The sequence below is a fragment of the Schistocerca cancellata genome, chromosome 4, assembly GCF_023864275.1.
Source record: "Schistocerca cancellata isolate TAMUIC-IGC-003103 chromosome 4, iqSchCanc2.1, whole genome shotgun sequence".
NCBI classification, from domain to species: Eukaryota; Metazoa; Arthropoda; class Insecta; order Orthoptera; family Acrididae; genus Schistocerca; species Schistocerca cancellata.
The window spans coordinates 344,881,469-344,907,415 of NC_064629.1; the positions used below are offsets into that span (position 1 = coordinate 344,881,469).

The window sequence follows — 25,947 nt, forward strand, 5'->3', positions numbered from 1 at the left end:
ACATGAATAAAGTTATCCAAGAGTGGAGATAAATGCCACATGGCTTCATTCAAATCAACAGAAACACAAAACCAGATGCTTTACTTTTTATAGATGAGTTAGTTCTTTTTGTGGCTTCAGAGTATGACCTACTGTGTTCTCTACATGATTTGCAGATTATATCCAAGAAATACAGTATGGATGTCAACACAAAAAAGTCTATAGCATTTTGTGGAAAATATCCAGTTCAAAGCAAAATATGTTTGAGAAATAAAGCTCTAGAAAGAGTGAATAAATTCACACTTTTGGACTTTAAGCTATTCTTTCTGTCATAAACAGACCTATCTGAAAAAGCCACCAGGTATTCAAAAACAATGGGAGTCATCAATATTGTAACGAAACCTTCCCTAGCCAAGAAGCATACCAGAATATGCCTTTACAAGACCTTAGCCAGACCTGACTGTGCTATGGCAGCAAATTGTGAACAGCAAAGGCAAGTGATGTGAAAAGACTAACATCCTGCGAAAGATTTTTAGACAGACATCTGGTTACACCAAATGGTGTCATAAAATGAATGAACATGTGTTGATGGTACTTCAAATGGAACTCATTACACATTATATTCGAAATCATCAAAACAACTGGAGGAAACATCCACAATCTACAAGGAGGAGCCAAAAATCAATTCTATACTCCCATCCCAATGGCATAAGGTTGCTGGGTCAGCCAATGAAAAGCTGGCGGAGAAGCTTCTCGCTGAGACTAGAACAGGTCAAGATGACTAACATTTTAATGTAAGACAATGACGACCTTAAGCAACTGGTTTTGTTGTCCCTCAGTACTTTTACATGATTGATTTCTGTGTTATTTGAACAGTTTACATGAATCTTTCAAAAGGTCTTTCAGTTGACAGAATTTTAGGAAACAGAATTTGGAATTTCATCAAGAAAATGGGTGAGCATAAGACATTAAGACATTTGTTGACCTTACATCTCATTATGATTGTATGTTTATTCTGTAGCTATATTTAAAATCATTAATATTTTATCTTTTATGCATGAAATCATTATACATCTTATTAGAAATGTTAAATATGCATATATCTTTTTGCTATAATTGTTACTATGTTCACATGTACTGTGAAAGACAATATACATATCATTGTGAGAATTAATTGTAAGTTAATTACCATTACATCAAGTATCATAGCACTATAAGCAAAATTAAAGTTGTCTTTGGCATAAACTGATCTCCATAAATTTAGTAACCAAATTAAAACAATTTTGGAGCAGTATACTTGTGGCTTTCCTAATGAGTTCTTATTATTTTTGACTGAGGAAGACAATTTATTGTAAAATATACTGCCTTTGTGCCTCTCTCTATTGTGTAATTTATAGTCTCATGTTTGTCAGATTAACATTACCACTAGCATGGTTGTAGTGATTGTGCATAGGATTGTTTCCTGGAAACACATGAAGATTGTTATTTGCAAATGAAGCAGTCTCTAAGGTCTATATGTATGACACAGGCATTATTCCCAGTTCTTTGAAAATTAGCTTGGTAGTTCTATGTAATGACGACCATATAATGATCTTCACAACTCATTTATGTGTGATAAAATTTTTTTGTGCATTGATCTCCAGAGAGAATTGCTGTACAAAACAGTAGTGTTCGCCAGAGCCATGGTTCTTTCAGTAGTCAACTCATACCTTTGACTAAGTACTCTTGAGACATAAAGGAGGCTTCTCACTTCAGTCAGCAGTTTACCTGTGTCCATATTCCATTATAGTCTGCTATCTGCCCACATCACAAGGAATTCAGTATCACTGACCTTTTCAGTATCTTTATTTCCAATTATTATTTGTTCTGTGTGCATTTCATGGTTATTTTATGGGTAGAACATCATATGAGCTGTTTTAGCCATAGTAAACAAAAGATTATTGTTGCAGAGTCAGCATAAAGAGCCTTCAGTGTTATGAGAGAGGATTGTTTAATTGACAAATAATACAGTTACTGTTTATGTTAGATTTTGAAGGCACATCGTTTTTAAGGAAAAGTAAGAAAAATGGGAAGGGTTGAGCCTTGCAGTACTACTGAGATGATTGATAGTATGTGTCAGTGAGTTGTTTCTCCCATATATGTTATTGTATATATTGGTTATCTTCAGTTTGATATATTTGATTAAAATGTTCTAATTAGGTCTTCATGAAATTACTTGATTTACATTAAATTTTTGTGGCCTGTTCGATGGAAAACACATTACATCTCTAGCTTGTTATTTAGGTTTGTTTCTGTATTCCCAATGAACTGCAGTCTATTGCTGGTACTCATCATGCCACTGTACACTCCACTGAAAATTAAAAAGACCCTAGTCTGAAGCAAACATTGGGTTGTGACTGAACTTTTCTTCGACGTGTCCTCTTTCTTGGCATCAAGTGACAGTGCTCTTATGGGCTTTTTCTGGGCCTATGGAACAAAAACTGAATCTCTAAAATAATCTCAGGTTTCTGTTGACTTGAGAAGTGTCCTTGAGTAGCTCATTTGTTGAACTACAATCAGAAAAGCTTACAATCTGAATTCATTTGTGCTTCAATTAGCACTAATTTTTAAAATCATAGGTCCAATGTTTTGTCTCATATATCACCCGGACTTTGAATGTCTAATCTAGAATTACTAACAAATCCTTATATATACCATGTTCCCATACCTTTGTCTTTCCATGTCTCCAGATAACTATCAAAGTATCTGTTTTTCTTTAAAAGTTTGTGCTACATATTCCTTACTTTGTGTTGTTATGAGACCTAGCACAGTGTTACTTTTCTGACAGTTGAGTTCTCCCATTGTTTTTATATATTTTAATGTGTTAGCCTCAGTGTAATACAATTTTAGGGGATATATTATTCCCACTGCAGATTACTAATATATTTTATAAGTATATTTTAGAATATGTAACTGAAGTACTAGATTTATTTGTATAGATGTATAGATAAATGCAGGTACAGGTATTCCAGTAAGTGGTAACTAAAAGCTTTGTATTTCTGGTACGTAAAATAATTTATTTTGTTCCACTCTTTTCAGTAGCTATGTGATCATTTCAGGTTTGTCGACACCAATCTTTCTGATCAGCACTTCAAAAACTGTCTTCTCCAAAATAATACCAAACTTAGTTTGATACCTGGTTGCCAAAAGGATTTTGATTACAACATTTATTTAAAGGAAGTGTTTCAAGAGAATCTTGTTGGTCAACTAGCTATTCTGCCAGGGGCATTTATCTCAGGATTTATTATAGACAAGACAGGAAGAGTAAAAGTCATAGGTCTGTGCAAAATATCTGTAACTGTAATATTATTGTGACAAAATTTATCATTATTTATGTTACTGAAGTAGTTAGTTCCTCAGTTTAGTTAGCCTTAAGTTTATTCTTTATGCTGGTTAGTCTACACATAGTCAGTCTGTAAATAACAATGCTTCTCCCTGAGCTTAAGCAATGAAAGCACTACCTATTTTAAGAAGATGCCTTCTATAAGTCTGAGTAAGTACTGCACATGTGTGCATAATCACTAATAAGCATTTCAGAATACCTTGGGAATTAGACATTAGATTACTACTTGAAAAATGAGTTAATTTGTATACTAATTACTTTCATTGTTACTGAAATAAACTTGCAATATGGACATATCTAATTATGTTTCACCTTCAGTTGTCAGATTCCTTCCTTAGAAGAATTTCTGGTCATGATGGTTCATTCAGGGATTTAACTGAATGTGAAAGAAAAGTATGATTATTTCATTCCTTTCATAGATTTTTTTACAGTTTTCTGAGTTTAATAATAGTTTTTTTCCTGCTATTAGTCAGCTGTTACTAAAGAGATCTCATCATTCATTGCACGTTTTTGTAATTCTGTTCTGTATATTAATTTTGTAGTGTTAACAGACTCAATTAAAAAAAGGTAGGGTAATCACTGATTTTATATTTCTGACTGATTGCAAAGAGTTTTAAACAGTTTTCTAGTGTCTGATATTTTAGTGACATATTTTTCGAAAAAGTTTGTGTCCTGTTTGTTTCATAATAGAGACCTGATATACTATTTTTTGGTGTTTTGTAACGCTAATAATTTCTTTTAGAGTTGACATATCCATTTTTTTTTTCTTTTTCACAAAAATGAATAACTGTGATACCTGGAATGTACAGGAAATCACAATATTTGTACAAATGATATCTTCGTTTCCAACAATATTTTCAGTACTGAGCTATGGCTGCTTTTATGTGATCATCACAAATTCTGTGATAACTTGTTGTTATATAGTTGTGATAGTGTTACTTATTGTGATACAGACTTTGTAGTCTCATCATTCAGCCGCAGTATATACTATGTGACCAAAAGTATCCGGACACGTTTGGCATTTACCGGTGTGATGTGTAGCTTATAAGCAGCCGCTCAACCATGAAATCCACATTTTCTTACCTCCTACCTAACTGTCACAGTACTTACAGTGGGTCGTGACGCAGTTTGGAATTCCTGTGTGATGGTCTGGATAGATATTTGCCTATTACACATTACAACCCTCTTCAACTGTCAGCAATCTCTGTCACTCTGTCAGTCAACAGACGAGGTCAGCCTGTACGCTTTTGTGCTGTACATGCCCCTTCACATTTCCACTTCACTAAGACATCAGAAACGGTGGAGGTAGGGAAGTAAAGGAGTGTGGAAATCTCACGTACAGATTATTAGACAAGCGACACCCTATCACCTAACCACATTTGAAATCTGTGGGTTCCGCAGAGCACTCCATTCTGGTCTCTCACAGTGTCTAATGACTACTGAGGTTGCTTATATGGAGTGCCTGGCAGTAGGTGGCAGCACAAACCACCTAATACAGAAAACATAGGTTTTTGCGAGTGTCCGGATACTTTTGATCACTTAGTGTATATTGTTTATGTACGTAAAAGATTCCAGTATAAATGAAAATGATCTGGAATCAAGAATGTTTTCGTGTTTCTAACTAGTGCATTCAAACCGTAAAATCACAGAAACATTTTTTTATCAAGATCTGCTCTATTCTGCCTCATATTTCATTTCTCATCTAACTATTCACACTCACAGATTCTATCTGTTCTACTTGAGCCATTTTCTTAGAATCCAAACAGTCAACCAATGTTCTACTTTACTAAAGAAATATAGTAGGCTTGAGGTAGAGATCAGAATATCTAAGTTCCTTTTTTTTCTTCTTTGTTGGCAAAGTTAATTTGCTTCTGATGAAAGTGTGAATGTTCGCAGTTAATTGCTAATTTGTAGTGTCACTGTTCATATGTGCCACAGGTTTGTGTTTCATCATATTCATTTTGCAATGAGTCTACTTTAATTATTATATGGTTTTTTTCTTTAATGCCCACAAATTGACTGTGATATATAATTATTATTTTGTCTGTTTCATCTGCATCTCTTAATATTATTTGATCATGCATTTACCTCACCAGTAATTGGTTGTAAAGAAAAGTATAATGCAATATCAAAAGTTTCATATTTATAAACAACTCTCCAAGTAGCAGTAGTATGTTTGCAGTAGGATGTTTTCTATCTTAGAAAAAAGCTTCCAGTTAATTGTTCATTTGTGTGAATATATGTTCTTATCATGTTATCAGAAATATTTGTTAATGTGTATATCATAAACTTTTTCAGGCATATCAATGTTCCTATCCAGCATAGCTGCTTTTTTTATTTGGTTCCTAGATACAGATGCAGCTGTCATGATATTTGAAGCAATATTCAATTTCATGTTTATAGCTGGATGGAATGTTATTGATGTAATTACTATTGAGTCCTATCCCACACACTTAAGGTAATTCTTTGTTCCCTTTGATATATTTTGCTCAAAATTAATCAAAGTCACATAATGTGTATTCTAAATAATGATTATTTCTGTAGCTATGAGAGTGGCTGAAAAAATAGTGCCTTCACGTTCAAGATTTTTCTGCACATATTTTGATGATGTAAACATTACATGTCGTACAGAAGTAATATGTTCTAGCAGTAAGTCTGAATATAAAAATAAAGTAGTTATTTCTTCTGTTGTTTCATTACATGAAGTGATGTATAACATCACACAAAAAAGACTTTCATAGCTGGTATTTATATGCCATTAAATAGTATTTATTTTCTCCTGTTATATGTGTGAAGTAACTTAGTCTGTGTAGGACAATACAGTGAAATAAGTAAATGATAATTAATTTAATACCACTCTGAAGATTTTAATGGGTGTGCCTTAGAAGAATTCAGGGGTTTGGACATAAAAACCAGAAAATGGTCAGTACTGTACATAAATTTATTGTTCAGCATGCGGAACTTGGTGGTGTAGAGTTTGCAACTGTAGTAATTATTTGGAATCAGTCTGTCTGTGTACCCCCATGATGCTAGACACACAACCTCTTAAAAATGGCTTTGTTGGGAAAAAATACACAGAAGGAAAAGTAAAAAGGCACTATGAATTGCCTTCTAAAGATTGTATGACAAGTTTTTGTATCTAAACTTTCTCAGCCAAGCAAATATTGATGTTTAGAAATGTTTGGATTACACTTTTCATATTGTTTTATTTCTTATTGATGTGGGAATTCAGCCATATGACCTCCATCAATATCATCCATTCAGAATTTTTCTTTGGTGGTTAAACTCTATTATCACTGCAAGTCCCTTCATTCTGATACTATCTTCTAACTTTTTGTGTTGTGGATGATGTCTCACAAGCTCACTTTGGCCATTTCATACTGAGCTAAGTGAAATGATGTCATGTTAATGTTCCATCTTGTGGGAACATATCTATATTTGACAGTGACATTCCATTCCGTTTTTTTCATCTCATAAACATTCAGTGTGAATTAACCTTAAATTTGTCACAAGGTATCAAAGTAGTGTACACTCAACTGCAGAGTGATAGATTCATAATAGAAAGAATCCCCTATGTTGCACATATGACATTTCTCCAGAACACCCTTTCTTCCAGTAGTGATAGTCCAGTATGATATAGAAAATTAGATTAGATGTACTTTTTGTTTCAATTAGTCCATAGTGAGAAGATCCCAAACACATAACAGAATAACAATATACAATACATATTTGAAGAGAGAAAATAATTTGCTAAGGTATTGTCTATAGATTCCAAGTGAAATGGTTCTCATGGATGTGGGAAGAGTCAAAAAATCACAAATGTATATTAATTTAAAAGGTGATAACAAACTTGTCACAAAGTGTGTAAATCTAAAGTACAGTGATATGCTTATGATAATTCTTCAGCTGTTGTAGCCACACATTATCAATGTGAAAAATCAGTTTATCTCATTTATGATCAGTGAAGATGTACAGAAGTCAGATTTCACATCAGACTCAGATTATTTGATATTGTTAATAACATATACACACATCAGACAGCTCTACTAAGAAATTCATCACTAGAATAGAAGGAGTTGGCCACCAATAAATCATTCAGGTTCCTCTTAAACTGAACTTTATTGGTAATTAAACTTTTCTGGTTTCTGAAAAGATACTGAAAATGAGCGTTTCTGAATAATGGACACGTTTCTGCACCAAAGTAACTGGCTTTAAATCTTTGTGAAGGTTATGCTTATTTCTAGTACTGATTCTGTGACATGAGCTATTGTTTTCAAAAAGAGGTATCTTATTTATGACAAATTTCATTAAGGAATCATTATAATCCGAAGCAGTAGTTAGTATTCCTAGTTCCTTGGACAGGCCTCAGCAGGATGTTCTAGAGTTCACACCACAAATAATTCACATTGAAAGTATTTGGAGTCATATCACTTAACAGTTGTCTGTATCACTTGACAGCACCTATAATTTCATCTTTTGACTGCTGGTGCTAAACACACAATTTCTTCTTCTAAATAGTCAGAACATGATCACTGGAAATAGTCACTAATAAATTTTAAACATACTTTGGTGCACTTCCATGCAAACAAAAGTTTCATTTATTGCACAGTTGTCTTTTAACTACACTTTTGTCCTCTTATTACACAATACACTATTTACTTTATCCTTTTTGCAGCAGTGTGATTCTGCACTCTACACCTGGCACCATCTTCCTTTAGACAATAGTTGTTTTTTGAGAAACTGTAGCACTGTTGTGACAACAGCAGAGAAGCAGCAAAAATTTATGATATGATGAACCTTAGTCTCAAAGAAGTACAAAAAAGTGTCTGAGTTCACAACAGAGCAACAGAAATAAAATTCATTTATTTATTTTCGTGTTCCATAAATCATTGATGTGCGTGCATCACTAGGATGTCAAACATGTCAGATTATTACAGTAATAACCACATCTAAATGGTCATGGGCTTACAGACTAAATCATATACAAACAGATACATGACATTCAAGTGTTTGAATGACAACACAGATTAATAATAATAATAATAACAATAATAATAATAACTACACAATCAAATTATGAGTCTTACATTCTAATACATATGAAAAGCATTCTGTCATCAGTTGATATGCCATTGCTACATAGTCAGTTATTATGAGACTTCTTAAGATTAGATTAGATTAGATTTACTTTCATTCCAATTGATCAGTAGTGAGGAGGTCTTCCAGGATGTGTAACATGTCAGAAAAACAACAATACATGACAAATATTTACAACTAAAACAAATAAGCTAATGTACCATTCCACAGGTCCCAAGCAAAATGACCGTCATTTTTTAATGAACACTATATGAAAGAGTCATTTTACAAATACTAATGCACTGAATTTAAAATAAAAAAGTTCTTTATTTATTTATAAGGTAATAAACATGTAATACAACTACTACAATACTTATTTACAATGAACACATACTGCACTGAAATGGTGCAGAAGTTAGATTGTACTTACACACACACACACACACACACAAATTTTCAATGAACTCATTAATGCACTGAAATTGTGCAGAAGTTATATTGTACTTATATACAAATTAGTTGGTTTTACTGAGGAATTCATCAATGGAGTAGAAGGAGTTGGCCACCAATAAATCATTTAGGCTTCTCTTAAACTGAATTCATTGGTTGTTAAGCTTTTTATGGCTGCTGGCAAGTTACTGAAAATGTGTGTTCCTGAATAATGCACACCTTTTTGTATAAGACTAAGTGACTTTAAATCCTTGTGAAGATTATTCTCATTTCTGGTATTGATTCCATGAATTGAGCTGTTGGTTTGAAAATGTGATATATTTTAATGACAAATTTCATTAAGGAATAAATATATTGGGAAGCAGTAGTTAGTATCCCTAGTTCCCTAAACAGGCTTCTGCAGGATGTCCTTGAGTTCACACCACATATAATTCTTACTGCACATTTTTGTGCCCGGAAAACTTTAGCTTGGCTTGATGAATTGCCCCAAAAAATAATCCTATATGACATTATGGAATGAAAGTAAGCCTAGTATGCCAGCTTTTTCATTTTTATATCCCCTATGTCTGACAAAATTCGCATTGCAGACAGAGATTTGTTAAGACGCTTCAGCAGTTCTGTGGTGTGCTCCTCCCGGTTGAATTTATTATCAAGCTGTAATCCAAAGAATTTAACACTGTCCACTTCTTCTATCTTCTTGTCATTGTATGTTATACATATACTCGTGGGACACCCCTTACAAGTTCTAAACTGCATGTAGTGTGTTTTTTTCAAAGTTTAGTGACAAAGAATTGACTAGGAACCAGTGATTAATGTCCACAAATATTTTATTGGCTGATCTTTCTAAGACTACACTTGATTTGCTATTTATGACAATGTTTGTATCATCGGCAAACAAAAAGAACTTGGCGTCTGGTAATGTTACTGATGAAAGGTCATTGATATACACAAGAAAAAGTAAGGGCCCCAAAATGGAACCTTGTGGGACCCCACATGTAATTAGTTCCCAGTTGGATGATGCCTGATAGCTTGATACATGTCTCTTTCCTAATAACACCCTTTTGTTTCCTGCCAGAGATATAAGATTTGAACCATTTTGTAGCATTTCCTGTTACACTATAATATTCTAATTTACTTAAAAGGATATTGTGATTTACACAGTCAAATGCCTTTGACAGATCACAAAATATACCAGTTGCCTGCAATTTTTTGTCTAATGAATTAAGCACATTTTCACTGCAAGTGTAGATAGCCTTCTCAATATCAGAACCTTTTAGAAATCCAAACTGTGACTTTGACAGTATGTTATTTGAGATAAGATGGTTATAAAGCCGACTGTACATTACTTTTTCGAAAATTTTTGAGAATGCTGGCAACAGTGAAATTGGACGGAAATTTGATACTATTTCTTTATCTCCCTTCTTAAACAGTGGCTTAACTTCAGCATATTTCAGCCATTCAGGAAATATTCCACTGATAAACGACTGGTTACACAGATAGCTTAATATGTTACTTAGCTCAGTATCACATTCTTCAATTAACTTTGTTGATATTTCATCATACCCACTAGATGTTTTTGATTTTAAAGATTTTATGATGGACATTATTTCTGTTGTGGTAGTGAGGGTCAAATTCATATTATGGAAATTACTTGAAATGTGTCGTCTGAGGTATTCCATAGGAGCATCTACCGAACCTGACAACCCCATCTTTTCAGTAACAGTTATAAAATGTTTGTTAAAAAGTTCTGCAACACTATACACATCTGTCACCAATGTATCATTTACTCTTAATGCTATTTGTTCCTCTTCATGTCTGGTTCTACCGGTCTCCTCCTTCACTATATCCCATATTGTCTTTATTTTGTTATCTGATATGACTATCTTTTCCTTGTAATATATTTGCTTTGACATCCATATTACAGTCTTTAATATTTTGCAGTATTTCTTATAATGTGCTATAGCATCAACATTGGAAATGTTTCGGATTGACAGATACACACATTACTGTAATTGTTATACACAGTCAAAAAATTACTCTAAAGAATAGAAAAGGAGTATTCAAAACATAAAATTTCAGCTGTTTTTTGAATTTAGTCATATCCTCAATGATTGATTTAACATGAGGTGAAGGTTTATCATTTACTTTTATGCTTTAATAATGCACTCCTTTCTGTACAATGCTGAGATTTTTTATATATTTGTGAAGATCATGTTTGCCTCTTCTATCATGTATGTAAAAGGATGCAAGGGAGTATCAGAAATTAATCCACAAACAGTACATTGGAAGTCAAAGTAACTTGTTCAAATTAATTGTGGGCAAGAGCACCCATACCTGGGGGTGTAGTCAGATTTTTCTTTCAAGAAAATGATTTAAAAGAAATATTACACTAGTTTCTAACAGGGTCAGAGCTGGAACTTTCTTATGGCTATTTACAAGTCACCATTCATCTTCAGAAATATTAAAAATATGCCATCCCTCATGTCTACCCTTCCCCTCTCCCCCTATGTATCATCACATGAGTGCCCTTGGGAGGGAGGACTCATTCAATTTCCATCATCCTTCATGATGTAGGTCAAAAACTTCCTTCAGATAAGAGGATAGCACCCATCAGTAGGACTGCACTCTAAAGAAGGGCTAGGGAATTGCTGCACTCTAAAGAAGGGCTAGGGAATTGATACATTCAAACAGACTTACAATTTCTTGATACATGGGAGTGCTGGATGTAGTGTAGAACCTGCTTGAACAGTTCCATGACATTTGACTCACCCAGCATAAATGCTACAGATACATGAGAAACTATGAACTAACCACAACAACAAGCTATAGTTCTGCTTTAATTTTAACAATTTCATGAACTACTGGGAAATAACAGTAAATCAAACTGCAACACAAACTCCTGTCGCCTTTGATCAAATCTGCTCTAACAGCTCTAATTACTGTTTCCAGATATTGTAAAATAAAAAAAGTAGTCATAACTTGTTAATTGTATACAACAATATTTTCAAAACTAAAATACACATATGTATTATCCCTTCCATACATTTAATATGGTGCACAAATTATTAATAGTACAGAAGTACACATCTAAAGAAACAAAATTTTTCAAGGGTTTTTCAGTCAAATTCATATTGATCTAATTGTATTTCACTGAACTTCTGTCACTTTTTAATAATTTAGTAATTAGTTTATGTTGCACTGCATGATACACTAAACCAAGATCACATGTGGTGCTTTCGTCATGCTCTTCTCTTAAGTTAACAAAATAGCTTGATAGTTTATTTGTTCTTTCAGAATTACACTTTTCCTTAATTTTATGTCCCCCCTATTGTGCATGTTGCTTCAAGTCAGTTTGTCCACTGTACAAAATAAGAAAATGCTGCCTACACAAAGTGCAAAATACTTGACTATCGTGTGGCCCTGGCCTAACCTACGGAAACATGTCTTCCCATTTTTTGAGATATATTTGATGACATGTACATTGAGAGTGAAACTTTTTTCGCAGAAGAGTCTTTGATGGATCTTCTTCATCCTCAAACATTTTTAATGTGAAAGTAATTTTCTATTGAAAACAAACAGAAAAACACACTCTGAATCATACTTGAATCACAGACATTGCTGAAGAAATTGATGTAAATTAATATGGCTGGTTGTAGCTTTTGTTTTGAAGCAGAAGCACTGCCAATATCCATGAAATTCAACATAACCAAAGAAACTGTTACAAAGTCATTTTTAAAGAAGATAAGTTTTAAGATTGCATTTATTCCATAAAATGTAACTTGTAATAGACTCAAATACAAAACTAGAGAATTATTCACTCTGGGTAAAAAAAATAAACTAAGGAATTAAATTTGGATGAAAAAATTGAAGAATCCATTACCTACAGAGTGTCTGATAACCCTAGTTCTTGTAAGTATGTGCTGATATATAAACATTAATACTATTTGTAAGTAAAGCTAACAGTCAAAGGTGAAGATGTTTGTCTTCAAGCAATATTGATTGATTCTGAACCCACAGCAACAACTGATTATTTGAGAATATAATGATTTACAAAATGGATTACTATTAAGAATGCCAATGGTTTTCCTGCAGTGATAACACTGGTTGTTGTCAGTTCACTGAAGTTCAGTGCTGTAGGGCTGTGCTTTTGGATGAGTAACCATCTAGGTCTGCTAAGCACTATTGGAAAATGGGCTGCACTCAGCCCTTGTGAGGCCAACTCAGGAGCTATTTGAATGAGAAATAGTGGCTCTGATAATGAAACCCGTAATGGCTGGTAGAGTGGTGTGTGCTGACCAGATGCCTCTTCACATCCACATCCAGTGATGCCCATTGAATATGGATGATACTGCAGTCTGTCAGTATTGTTGGGTCTTCTGGGACCTGTTCAGACAGAGTTTACTGTTAAGAATATTGATTAACAAAAAGTTAAATACAATTTACATCTTTCTTTACATAGTGAACACACACAGCATGGAACTGACTGACTGTAGTACAAACATATACATTCTCTGCTGAGAGCCCCATCGACACTGATGGTACTAACAGTGTAAATATATCACATTCCAACACACCTCCTTACGTTTATGTCAGAGTTCCTTGCTCAAGGGATTTTGGTCACAAGAGCAACTCCAATTTAACCACTTTAAATAGTGCAACCAGAATTTGCAGCAAGGCCAACATCATATGTTTCATGACATTTATCTACTTTGGTAGAAATGTCACATGGAAGTGACAAGGGTTCGTGAAAGCACTTTGTAGAGCAACTTACTTTCAGATGTGGTACTTATTTGTAGTAATGAATATGAATTTAATTCAAACCTGTTGAATGTTTCAAATACTCAGAGAGAAGTAACACGATGTCTGTTGAAGACTTATGACATCTGAAGAATGGAACTAGGGCAGCGTGGGTCACTAAAAGTCATGTACAGACTGTATTCATGAGTTCCTCTGAGAGGTTTTCTAGGAGAGGGGAAGGATCACATTAACTTCCAGATGTAAATGGTGCTGCAGGGGCAACAGCTTGTGCAGTACTGAGGACTTGATTTTCATGCCAATCATTAGCTGTGGTAGAAATATCACACACAACTAGAACAATTCATGAAATCACATTTAAAAGATGCTCACATTAAAATGTGATACAAAATGGCTGAAACAACACACACACACACAGCTCACGTGCAAGTCTTTGCACCATGATTAGTAGAATGCATTTTACTAACTATGCTTTGAACCAAAACATTTATAGCTAGGATTGGCAGCAGCAAGAGAAGATATGAGTTGATCTAGTATGCTTGAGCTCACCTCAGATTGTAATTGACGTATTGTTTGTCAATGTAATTTCCATTTTCATAGCTCTGTGGCTTGATCAGAATTCCCACAAAATCATCATTGGTTGTCATATTGTTCATTTCTCATTGCTTTTCTGCTGTTAATTGTGATTGCTGTGAAGTGAATCATTGTTATTTTGATAGTGCAATATAAAAAGAGTTAGAAAACATCTTCTAAAACAATAGTACAATAATATATAATAAAATTAAGGAAACATTCCCATAATTCATTAAAAATAAATGTTGACTTCTTTTAAAACTGGATGAAATTAAATGAAACACCCAGCACACTGCATGTCTGAACACTACGGATACCATAATACAGGGCTTCACAACATACGTGCTCGCAGAGCAAGCTGTGAGCAGCAAGGCGCGAGCACGGAGCAGCGCGAGCACGTTACCCCCACTACCGGACCAGAGCGGAGAGTGCGGAGAGTCACAAGGGGCACACAACAGCTGCCGCCAGTCAATGTAAATCCGCAGCCACCTGCAGGGATATCACTCACGAATTATTACTGCGACAAATGAAACAAATAAAGGAGAATGTACATGTGCCACATAATTTTATTAGCTTAGTGTATGCCTCTACATTCGTATTAATTTGTGAACTGTTACACAATAAAAGGTGTCACTGAAGTGTGGGGTTCTCGGTTATCTTGTACTTTTTGCCCTTTACAATTGCGTCTATGTTCAGAGTAATTGTTCTTGTGCATTGTAGGCGCAGCGTGCAGTTTCAATTTCGATCAGACAATGCATTTCTCAGGCGCGTCTTGTTACATTTCATTGCAGAGAACAGTTGTTCACAAACTTACGTGGAACCGATCATTGATATTATTGTAGCTGCCAGTTTGTGCAAACGAGGAAATCTATCCTGAGGGAAGCTTCTGTAGAATTCCAAAATGTTTTTCTTGTTCTGAAATTTGTCTCTGTATTCTCTGTCACACTGCAGGTCAATAATTTCTAGTTGCAGCTCAGGACGAATCTCTTCAATATTCACTGAATAGGGAGAGGAGAACAGACCAAAATCACTGTCTAATGCTGTCAGATCTTGAAAAGTGTTAATCAAATTCTTCCTTAAGGGCATGTGAATAACGTTCACAGTCTTTGTGAACATCTTGCATGGATGATAATGTAGGAAAATGAGCTAGATTTCCTGTTTCCAGCTGACTCACCCTAAGTGTCAATTTCATTTTAAAAGCTCGTATTCGATCTATGAAATGAGTAATTAGCAGATCTTTACCTTGTAGTGAAATGTCCAAAGCATTCAGATGGCTAATTAAATCTGCTAAGAATGCGAGATCACATTTCCATGAAGGCTCTTTCAATTCAGGAACACGCATATTATTTATTTCCATGAACATATTTATCTCATCTAATAGGCAAAAAAATCGATTTAATAATTCGCCACGACTAAGCCAGCGGACCTCGCTGTAATAAGGCAGGCTACCATACTGGCTTTCTACATACTCAAGAAAGCTTTTAAATTGCCTGTGTTCTAACCCATGCTTCCTCATATAATTGGTTGTATGAAAAACAACACTCATCACATTTTTTAGAGTGATACTCTTTGCACATAAGTTTTCCTGGTGGATCAGCCAGGCACGGTCAGTTTTTGCATTTTCTCCTTCAACAGCACGACGAAACCTGATTTTTTCCCTGTCATCGCTGGTGCACCGTCTGTAGACACTGAAACTAAAGAATTCCATGACAGTCCTATATTTTCAACACTTTCTTCAACACTACTTAAAATATCACCTCCGGTTGTAGTGTTCTTCATGGCTACTACATCGAGGAGCTCCTCCCTCACCTGAAGATCTCTATTAACACCTCTAATAAATATGGTAAGCTGCGCTGTTCCTGTGATATCAACACTTTCGTCCAGAGATAGAGAATACGCCATAAAATCTTTAAGGATATTTGCAAGCTGGCTCTGGACATCGTCTGCCATGCCCTGTATGCGACGCATAATGGTCATGTTAGATAATGGCACAATTCAAAACTGTTCAACTTGAGATGGACACAAATGTTCCGCGGCAACTACCAAACATTCTTTTATTAAATCGCCATCAGTGATGGGGAGCAGGGATTTTGCTAAAAGCAAAGCAATTTTGTAACTCACTCTGAGAGCTGCCTCAGTTGATTTTTCTTCGTCGTCCAGATCTTCTTCAGATAGCTTCCTTTTAAGTTTAATAACTTCCTGTGCATGATCTGGTCCATCACATTTTCCACTTCCGTAGTCTTTCGCATGGTATGACATATTATGTCGCTGCAAATTAAATTTCCTAAAAGAATTCAGCATTTTGTGACATACCAAACATTTTGCAACACCATCTTTTTCTGTAAACAGATACAATTCCTCCCAATGGAAGTTGAACTGCGAAAGCATGGTTGGGGTTACACAACGGCAACTTGACATGATTCTTAACCAGCGAGGTGACTGTTAGAGCTGATCGTAGTACTTTAAACGTTACACAGTCGGTGCGAATTCAATAGGCACGCTGCGGCCCTATCCAAACGTGCGCGCGCATTTCCCCTCCCTCCCCTCCCTCCCTACTCCGCGACCTTGCACCCACTCACCAGCACGTGCCTGAGCAGACGCAAGTACTCGCGCTCAAAACCGGCCAGTTGTTAAGCCCTGCCATAATAGCAAAAGTCTGTCCAATTTGGACCACATAAAGTTCGTCATTGACCGATCCTTACTGTGTGAACCCTAGCCTAGAAATATATTTTCTTGGGTAATATTCAGTAAGATACATCACTTGATGAATATAAATTTTATTGCTTTATGAAACTACTCTATAGACAATAGCAAACTGTTGAAATTCAGTATTGTGTAATTTGGACCTCATCCATGTAATCTGGTCCATATAGTCATGTAAAGTGGACTACATGATACTAACATAACAAATACAGAGAAGTCAACTGGAAATCATAACAACCCAATATCAGATGATTACTGTGAACATTGATCACAAAGGCAGAAACTGTCATTTGTTAATTCAGCACAGTTTTCGCGTGACCATCCTCTGCATTTATTGCACTGAATCCAGTCCTCCTGAAATGATTCTCCATATACAAGACAGAAAGTCTCATTGCCATCTGAAGGCCATGTAACTTCAATCATCGTTTTTGTTTCTCATAACAGCCATTGCATATTTGCCCTATGTTTTGTCAATTGTGTCATTACCAGCATCATCTTATGAGTAGTTCTAATTAGAGTTATTCCAGATATTGTACCATGCTTATGATGTTTCCTTCTTGATGGAAGGGGACTAATTTTGTTTGCTGAAAAACAGTCATGAAATGCATTCAGTGTGTCGGGAGTCTGACGATATATACAGTGGGTGTGTGATTGAATGAGAAGGTCTGGACACTTCATTCTCACTACTCACTGGCCGTAACCCACTTACTTGGAAAGCATTGATCACTGTTTCCACAGTTGCTATTCCCTGATGGCCATCTGGAAATCTGTAAGAGTTGATACACTCATGTGTAATTTAGACCAGCAGACCAAATTACACACTTCAATGTGGTCCTAATTACATGAGCAAGAACAGCACAAAGAATGTGGAAATAGCACTACACCACCACAGCATGTTTTAAATATAATGTTGTTTGAGCTAATAAAGTGGACAATATACTACCCTATTACTAGCCACATTTCTTAAGTAACACATGCCGTGAGAACACGCCAGCCTTTCAGTCCAGCTGTTAATATATGAGTGACGGCAGATGGCAGTGCCATATGTTTTGCATGGCCAATCACAGAGGTGTCTGAGAGGTGGTGCCATCTATTGTGCTTACACTGTAGTAAGGAATGGTCCAAATTACACGTTGGTCCAAATTACATGGACTTCCTATAAAAAACATGGGCCTAGGAAAAGTGAAATTGCTTTTTATTAAAATTTCATAATTCCTTGTTTAACATTAATTCTGAATTCAACAGGATGCTGATTATTTTAAAGGTATAAAAATAGTGATATAATATATAATACTGTACATCCTTTTGTACAAGAAATTGTTTAAAGACATTTGTTTTTGCCTGCTTTTCAAAATAAGTGCTAAACACAAAAGATGGCTAGCTGAATGAAACGTCTCTCTACATATTGGCAAACGGCCAGCCTTACTGAATTGGTGTTGGTTAATGATGGCAAATCTGAAATGGAATTCATAAATAGGTATTCTGAGGCCATGAAAAATTAACATGAGTCTTCAAAGATAGGAGAGTTTGCAATATCATCTCAGAGAATTTGCAACATCATCAATGAGAACACTACGGAGGTGCTGCACACAACAAATGCAGTCTAGAAGTCTGAGTAGTGTTACTAACAGTATGGCTGAATACTGCATTCTTGGCAGCGTTTTCATTTGTTGGAGCTTGTAAAAAAGTGGATGGTCATGGAACAACAAGTGACTTATTGTCCAACTGTAGCAGCTGAAGAGGTTTATTGAAGTCAAAAGAAGGTTTTTGAAATGGTTGCCAATGACTGAAGAAAAAAAAAATGCACTGAACAGACTCCTTGTGTGAAAAGTTGCTTGTTAAGTGATTCAACCTTTTTCTGGATTATGTTTCGTATTGCTCATAATGCACATCACTCTTCATTGAAAGTGCTCATGAAGTGAAGTTTCACTGTACTTTGTTCATTGTAATAATAATACTGATGTAAACATTATGCTATTTTTCCTTCCATGTTTTCTGTTAACTTGTCATTTCTTTCCTGCAGATCATAAGCCATACCATCAGGAGTAAACTCAGTAACAATAATGGTACAATTCAGTGATTATACGCAAATGCACAGCACTTTATTGCCACAACTTCATTTTGATGATTAATGTGTCTCAAGTGTATCACTTGAAATTGACAGATTTTATTGTGTTTAGCAGTTTTTACTCATAAGGTGACAGTAGCAATATCTGTCATGGGTGCCACTTAGCCACATAAAAGTAAGCAGGGGTTGTAGGTCATACCACAATAAAAATACAAAAATTTCAATAAGAGGGCTGCGTCTGTTTACTTAGTAGTACTTTGATTGTGGTCCTACTTTTGAGACACAAATAACAAAACCATTCTCTAATTGAAACCTATTTCACTTCTTAGTTTTTATATTCACCATCGAAGAGAACACTAATCCTCATAGGTATGAAATGGCAAATGACACTGATAATTTCAAAGGCTTAACTTGCCAGCTGTGGGTATTCTTCTTTTTTTATTTATTAATTTTTTTTACATTACACATCTAGTAAAGTAGGAACAAATTGAGAAGCAAATCTCCAAGGTCATGGAACATGTCAATAAATGATATTACAACATAAAAGTAATAGCAGATAAAATAAAATTTTTATGAACCCAAAAAAAGGCGAGTCATAAATTAACATACACGCAATCAACAATATAACACAGGAATTGAATTTTTCAGGGCACTCCTTGACAGAATAGAAGGAGTGGTCCATGAGGAAATTTTCAGTTTCAATTTGAAAGCATGTGGATTACTGCTAAGATTTTTGAATTCTTGTGGTAGCTTATTGAAAATGGATGCAGCAATATACTGCACACCTTTCTGCATAAGAGTCAAAGAAATGCTTCCAAATGCAGACTGGATTTCTGTCTAGTATTAACTGAGTGAAAATTGCTAATTCTGGATAATAAGCTGATATTGATAACAAGAAACAATGGCAAAGAATATACACTCCTGGAAACTGAAATAAGAACACCGTGAATTCATTGTCCCAGGAAGGGGAAACTTTATTGACACATTCCTGGGGTCAGATACATCACATGATCACACTGACAGAACCACAGGCACATAGACACAGGCAACAGAGCATGCACAATGTCGGCACTAGTACAGTGTATATCCACCTTTCGCAGCAATGCAGGCTGCTTTTCTCCCATGGAGACGATCGTAGAGATGCTGGATGTAGTCCTGTGGAACGGCTTGCCATGCCATTTCCACCTGGCGCCTCAGTTGGACCAGCGTTCGTGCTGGACGTGCAGACCGTGTGAGACGACGCTTCATCCAGTCCCAAACATGCTCAATGGGGAACAGATCCGGAGATCTTGGTGGCCAGGGTAGTTGACTTACACCTTCTAGAGCACGTTGGGTGGCACAGGATACATGCGGACGTGCATTGTCCTGTTGGAACAGCAAGTTCCCTTGCCGGTCTAGGAATGGTAGAATGATGGGTTCGATGACGGTTTGGATGTACCGTGCACTATTCAGTGTCCCCTCGACGATGACCAGTGGTGTACGGCCAGTGTAGGAGATCGCTCCCCACACCATGATGCCGGGTGTTCGCCCTGTGTGCCTCGGTCGTATGCAGTCTTGATTGTGGCGCTCACCTGCACGGCGCCAAACACGCATACGACCATCATTGGCACCAAGGCAGAAGCGACTCTCATCGCTGAAGACGACACGTCTCCATTCGTCCCTCCATTCACGCCTGTCGCGACACCACTGGAGGCGGGCTGCACAATGTTGGGGCGTGAGCGGAAGATGGCCTAACGGTGTGCGGGACCGTAGCCCAGTTTCATGGAGACGGTTGCGAATGGTCCTCGCCGATACCCCAGGAGCAACAGTGTCCCTAATTTGCTGGGAAGTGGCGGTGCGGTCCCCTACGGCACTGCGTAGGATCCTACGGTCTTGGCGTGCATCCGTGCGTCGCTGCGGTTCCACGCTGTCGCGGCATGCTACCAGTGTTAAAGACTGTGATGGAGCTCCGTATGCCACGGCAAACTGGCTGACACTGACGGCGGCGGTGCACAAATGCTGCGCAGCTAGCGCCATTCGACGGCCAACACCGCGGTTCCTGGTGTGTCCGCTGTGCCGTGCGTGTGATCATTGCTTGTACAGCCCTCTCGCAGTGTCCGGAGCAAGTATGGTGGGTCTGACACACTGGTGTCAATGTGTTCTTTTTTCCATTTCCAGGAGTGTATATGTTAAGAGGCATGGTAAAGAATATATATGTTGAGATGCCAATGTCAGAATACCCAGACTAATGAACACGGGTCAACATAAAGTTTGTGAACTACCACTTACTGCCTGAACCACCAATTTATGAGCCAAAAATATCCTTTGAAAATGGTAACAGTTACCCCAAAGTATAATGACTTGTGACATAAGCAAATATATACTACTTTTCATATCAAACTGTCACTTACTTCAGATACCATTCGAATAGTAAAAATGGCAGCAGTAAGTCTTTGAAAAAGATCCTGAATGTGGGCTTTTCACAACAGTTTTCTATCTATCTGAACACCTAGGAGTTAGAACAGTTCCATTTCACTAGTCATACACCCATTCTGTGAAATTAAAACGTCAGGATTTTTGAATTGTGGGTTCAGAAACTTTAAAAACTGAGTCTTATTGTGATTTAGCATTAGGTCAATTTTTGGCAAGCCATAAAGTTACATAATGAGCTGCAATATTTGGAACAGTGCCAGTGTTGCATATAATCTTTACTATGGAGATAGAGTCATCAGCAAACAGAAATATTTTAGAATTGCCTGTAGTACTAGACAGCACATCATTTATAAAAATAAGGAACAGAAGTGGTCCCAGCACTGATCCCTGGGGCACCCCCCCCCCCCTTTAACTTTGTCCCACTCAGATCCCACATCATAGCCATTCTCAGCACTGTGGATAATGACCTTCTGCTGTCTGTTGTTAAAGTAAGAGGCGAACCAATTTTGAGCTACTCCCTGTTTCCATAATGGTCCAACTTCTGGAGCAATATTTTGTTTTCAACACAATCGAATGCCTTAGTTAAATAAATAAGGTGCCAAATGTTCAAACCCTTTCTTCTGACACACTCTTTCAAGAGAAACCATGCTTTACATGTGTTTCCTTACCATCTAAACCTTCATTTCTAGTTAATCGGTCCACTAAGAAAATATCTCCTCTTAAGAAATCTTTCTTCGTCTCTAACTATATGATTTTTCCTGTAATACCCAATATTTCCTTGGCTTTGTTTAACTTTACTGCTATGGTATGTGCTTTAATCAATTGTCAGAACTTGGTAATTTGTTCTGAGCTCCTTTGTATACATATAGTGGGAACATTGCCAAAAGGGTGGACATTTCCCCATATTTGTCTTCCTGTGTATGTCTTGAGAATGGCCAGTAAATTACTTCCAAACATGGCACTGAAACTGTGATCAGACTTCCACACCATTGGTAGTTCCATCTATCAGTTTCCAGGTCTACATTTTACCAATCTAATGGATACATTATATTTTAGGAGTATATTCAGTCTACAATGTAGGAGTTTAGTTCTCTACCATGATTAATTTTCACCAACAAAACAATTATTTGTGAGCCTGTATTAGTGATAAAAGTAGACTGCCTACCATTAGTTTCACCTTGTACAGTTATGTTTGCCACCTGAGCAAGTCATCTCTCTTACTGGATTTGCTCCACAGAAGGGGAGTAAGGAGCAGTGGCACAACTGCTCTCTTAAGGTTTCTCATATTTGCACTCCTATACACATTCCCTCAAGCATCCTGGTAACCTATTTGGTTAGCTGAGTGATACCATTAAGTCAGGCAATTCATTCACTCATATCTGATCTTTCTACAGTTTGCATATGCCAGTTCCAAACAGTCCGGTGCCTTGAGGATTGTGTGTTTGTGACAAGTGCAGTGCATTTCAAAAATGAATGCCCATCTAAGGGGTTCACCATGATGGGGGGTTGCACAAGTTGATTGGCCTCCTTGCTTAGAAACATGAGTCATATGGTCTCCTGCAGTGTGCTTTATGAATTACACCTCACCTCAGCACCTACATGTGAGTCAATCGCATGAGCGAAAACATCCACACTGTGAGCTCTGATCTCACAGAGTAGTATCTCATTTTTTTGTTATGTTCCACCAATATATATGTGCAGCATGGCACAGTTCTCAATTTTTCAGCAAAGTGCTCTAAATGATCTCCTTACTTTTGGCATAGGCTGGAAACCTTGCCTCTATAGTATCTAATGCTATGCTTATTTACATATCTATCCACAAGTCTTTTGCAAGGGTGTCAAATGCTATGGTATTTCTTAGCCCTTCCACAGAGTTTACATAAGTGCGTGATGTCAAATGTCATGGTATTTCTCAACCCCTTGACAGAGTTTACATAAGTGCAAGACTCTCCTTGTAACTTAAAGATGGTGACTCCTAATAACACTTCATCGCCTGATGTGGACATTTTCCCAACATTCATTTAATTTCATAAGAAGATGTGGGTATTTTCATCTGGTTTGCCTGTGAATGTATAACCCAATGCAAAATCAATTATAGGCTGGGACAGAATTATCTGTGGGAACCCCAGAAATGGGGAAACAAGGGTAATTATATCCACAGTACTGCTTTGCAGTGCCACATTCAATAATTCCTCATTAAGACACCTTTGCAGGTCTCATTCTCCACCCAGAGTTGCCCATCCTTGCTTACAATTCCGTATCCATCTCCAGCTGTCCCTGTGACCTGATTGTGGGCATCCCTTTAAACTGTGCATGTGAACAAAACCAAAAGTCTTTGACAGAAGCTCTCAGTGGTGTCTTTGGTGACAGAAACCCCACGACACCTTTTCCTTAATAGCGGAGGTTGCCACTTACATCTGCTGATCGACGATCAGTATGGCAGCAACAGGGCGCAGTGGCACCTGATGATGTCAGGGCAGTGCTGGGTTGTTGTACTCATTACATGGCCTTGTGTGAACGTGGAAGAGTCAGAGGGTGAGGTTGGATGGACTTGCACAGCAACAGTAGCAGTGACAGTACTGGAGAGACTGCAGCAGGCACCTCATACTGACAAAGAGCTCCTCCACTAAACATTTGCACAGAGCCAGATGACCCCACATGATAGTTTGGTGCATCCACTCTTGACTTAATAAATAGTATATGGCACCTCAAAACCAAACCCATGGTGAATCTAACATCTTACTTCTAACACCAGTTTGTACACTCACTTTATGGGCAGGGTGTAAAGTTTGGGCTTGCAAATAACATACTCGTGTTAAGAAAAGGAAACTGTATTGGTTTACTTTCTGACTGAATTACTAGAAGGCAAGAGAAGGTGTCTCCAGTAGCCCAAATCCCATGCTGGAGGAGAAGGAAAGTGAAAAGGTAAAGAAGAATAAGCGATTCAGCATCTACTCTAGATAGTGACACAGGAGAGATGAGAGCTCTGTTTTGTGGTCGTGGCTCCCATAGCCTTCTGTCCCACAAGTCAGGTGACCCTGTGGCATGATCTAATTTTCAAGGTTACTTGCTGTAATGATTTAGCCTATTCTGATGCAAACCAGTAGAGTTTGTCACTTCAGCAGAAAGCAATGAATGGGGATGGTAGTCTTTATTTAAGGTTTTAACAGTGAAACCTTGTCATGTCTCTGGCCTGGTACAAGTGGATTCCTAGATTCTCTGCTGGAAACATTGGAAGAAAAAGAGTGATGAAGAAAGCCTTTACAACAGTGTAAAGAAATGTCTCTGAATGATGTCATTTGATATTGTTACAATAGATTTTGAACTTTTGGTCTGTATCTATGTCAGAGGGATAGGGAGTGGGACAGGGAAAGGGAGGGAGGGAGAGAGAGAGAGAGAGAGAGAGAGAGAGAGAGAGAGAGAGAGGAGGGGGGGGGGGGGGGCTCAGACTGCATTTTGCTAGTAAAGGAGTAAAAGCTATATAGATATTTTGGTTTGTCAAGTGTACCTGTGATCCACACATTATTTGCAGGAGAGTGATTGCCTTTCCTTAATTTTTATTTATTGTTTCCTATTAGTTGAATGTTTGTTGTATTAAATGTCCATGAAAAATTAGAGCAATGTTCCCTTGTACTGAGACATAATTCAGTATTCCTGTCATTTTATGAGCTGTGCTCATACACATAGACTGTACAGCACACTTCAACTCAAAGTATCAACCTGAAACATTGGCTCATTAGGAACCTTAAAAAATGTACAATGCTGGCTAATAAGTAATAACCAACAAATTCCTGAAATGAGAATTTATCAGTAGTAAATTTTTGAAGCCCTTCACCCTTCCTCCCTCCACCTATCTCTCTCTCTCTCTCTCTCTCTCTCTCTCTCTCTCTCTCTCTCTCACACACACACACACACACACACACACACACACACACACACACACACACAAGGCACTGTAACTTGTGATCAGCTTATGTTAAATGAGCAGACTGCTGAGATGGGTGTGAAATTCTACATTAATTGTTTTAGAGCATATTGTGCTACCCACACTCTTAATGCAAGACATAACCACAACTTTGAGTAAGCAGAATTGATAATCTTGCAGTGTAGCTATCCATCCACCAGTGGGCTTGTGCATAACTTCAGGAAACTCTTACATGACCTCTCTACACATGAGGTTGGTTGCACACTGTTGCATCATGCCCACACAATAAGTATCTAAATGTTTATCAAGTGGCTTTAGGAAGCAGCCATTGAATAATACATGTAGACAACATGAGTAATTCTGATGAATTAAATAACAGTTAATCAAGGTAACAATCACTCAGGATAATAATGTAGGTATACCACACATTTGAACTTTTTATTGATGTTTTATTCACAGAAGATATATTTCTAGCAGATCAGTCACAGGAAATTGCTGCCAAAAGCCGAAAAGTGCCGTGCAGCACACTCAAATTTAATCAAATCTCCTTTCAATAAATAGTTCACCAAGAAAGTTCAGTCACATAACTTTTCTAATACTCACAGATTTTACACCTCAAAATCA

At 36.9% G+C, this 25,947-nt stretch overlaps 1 protein-coding gene across 1 annotated transcript in view; it reads left to right on the forward strand.

The window, feature by feature from the left end:
• LOC126184643 (synaptic vesicle glycoprotein 2B-like) overlaps positions 1–25,947 on the forward strand; it is a 255,137-nt gene that overhangs the window by 221,879 nt on the left and 7,311 nt on the right. The window contains exons 10-11 of the mRNA XM_049927121.1: positions 3,078–3,295; positions 5,660–5,819. Coding sequence (XP_049783078.1) covers positions 3,078–3,295; positions 5,660–5,819 — 378 coding nt within the window. The remainder of the gene's footprint in view (positions 1–3,077; positions 3,296–5,659; positions 5,820–25,947) is intronic.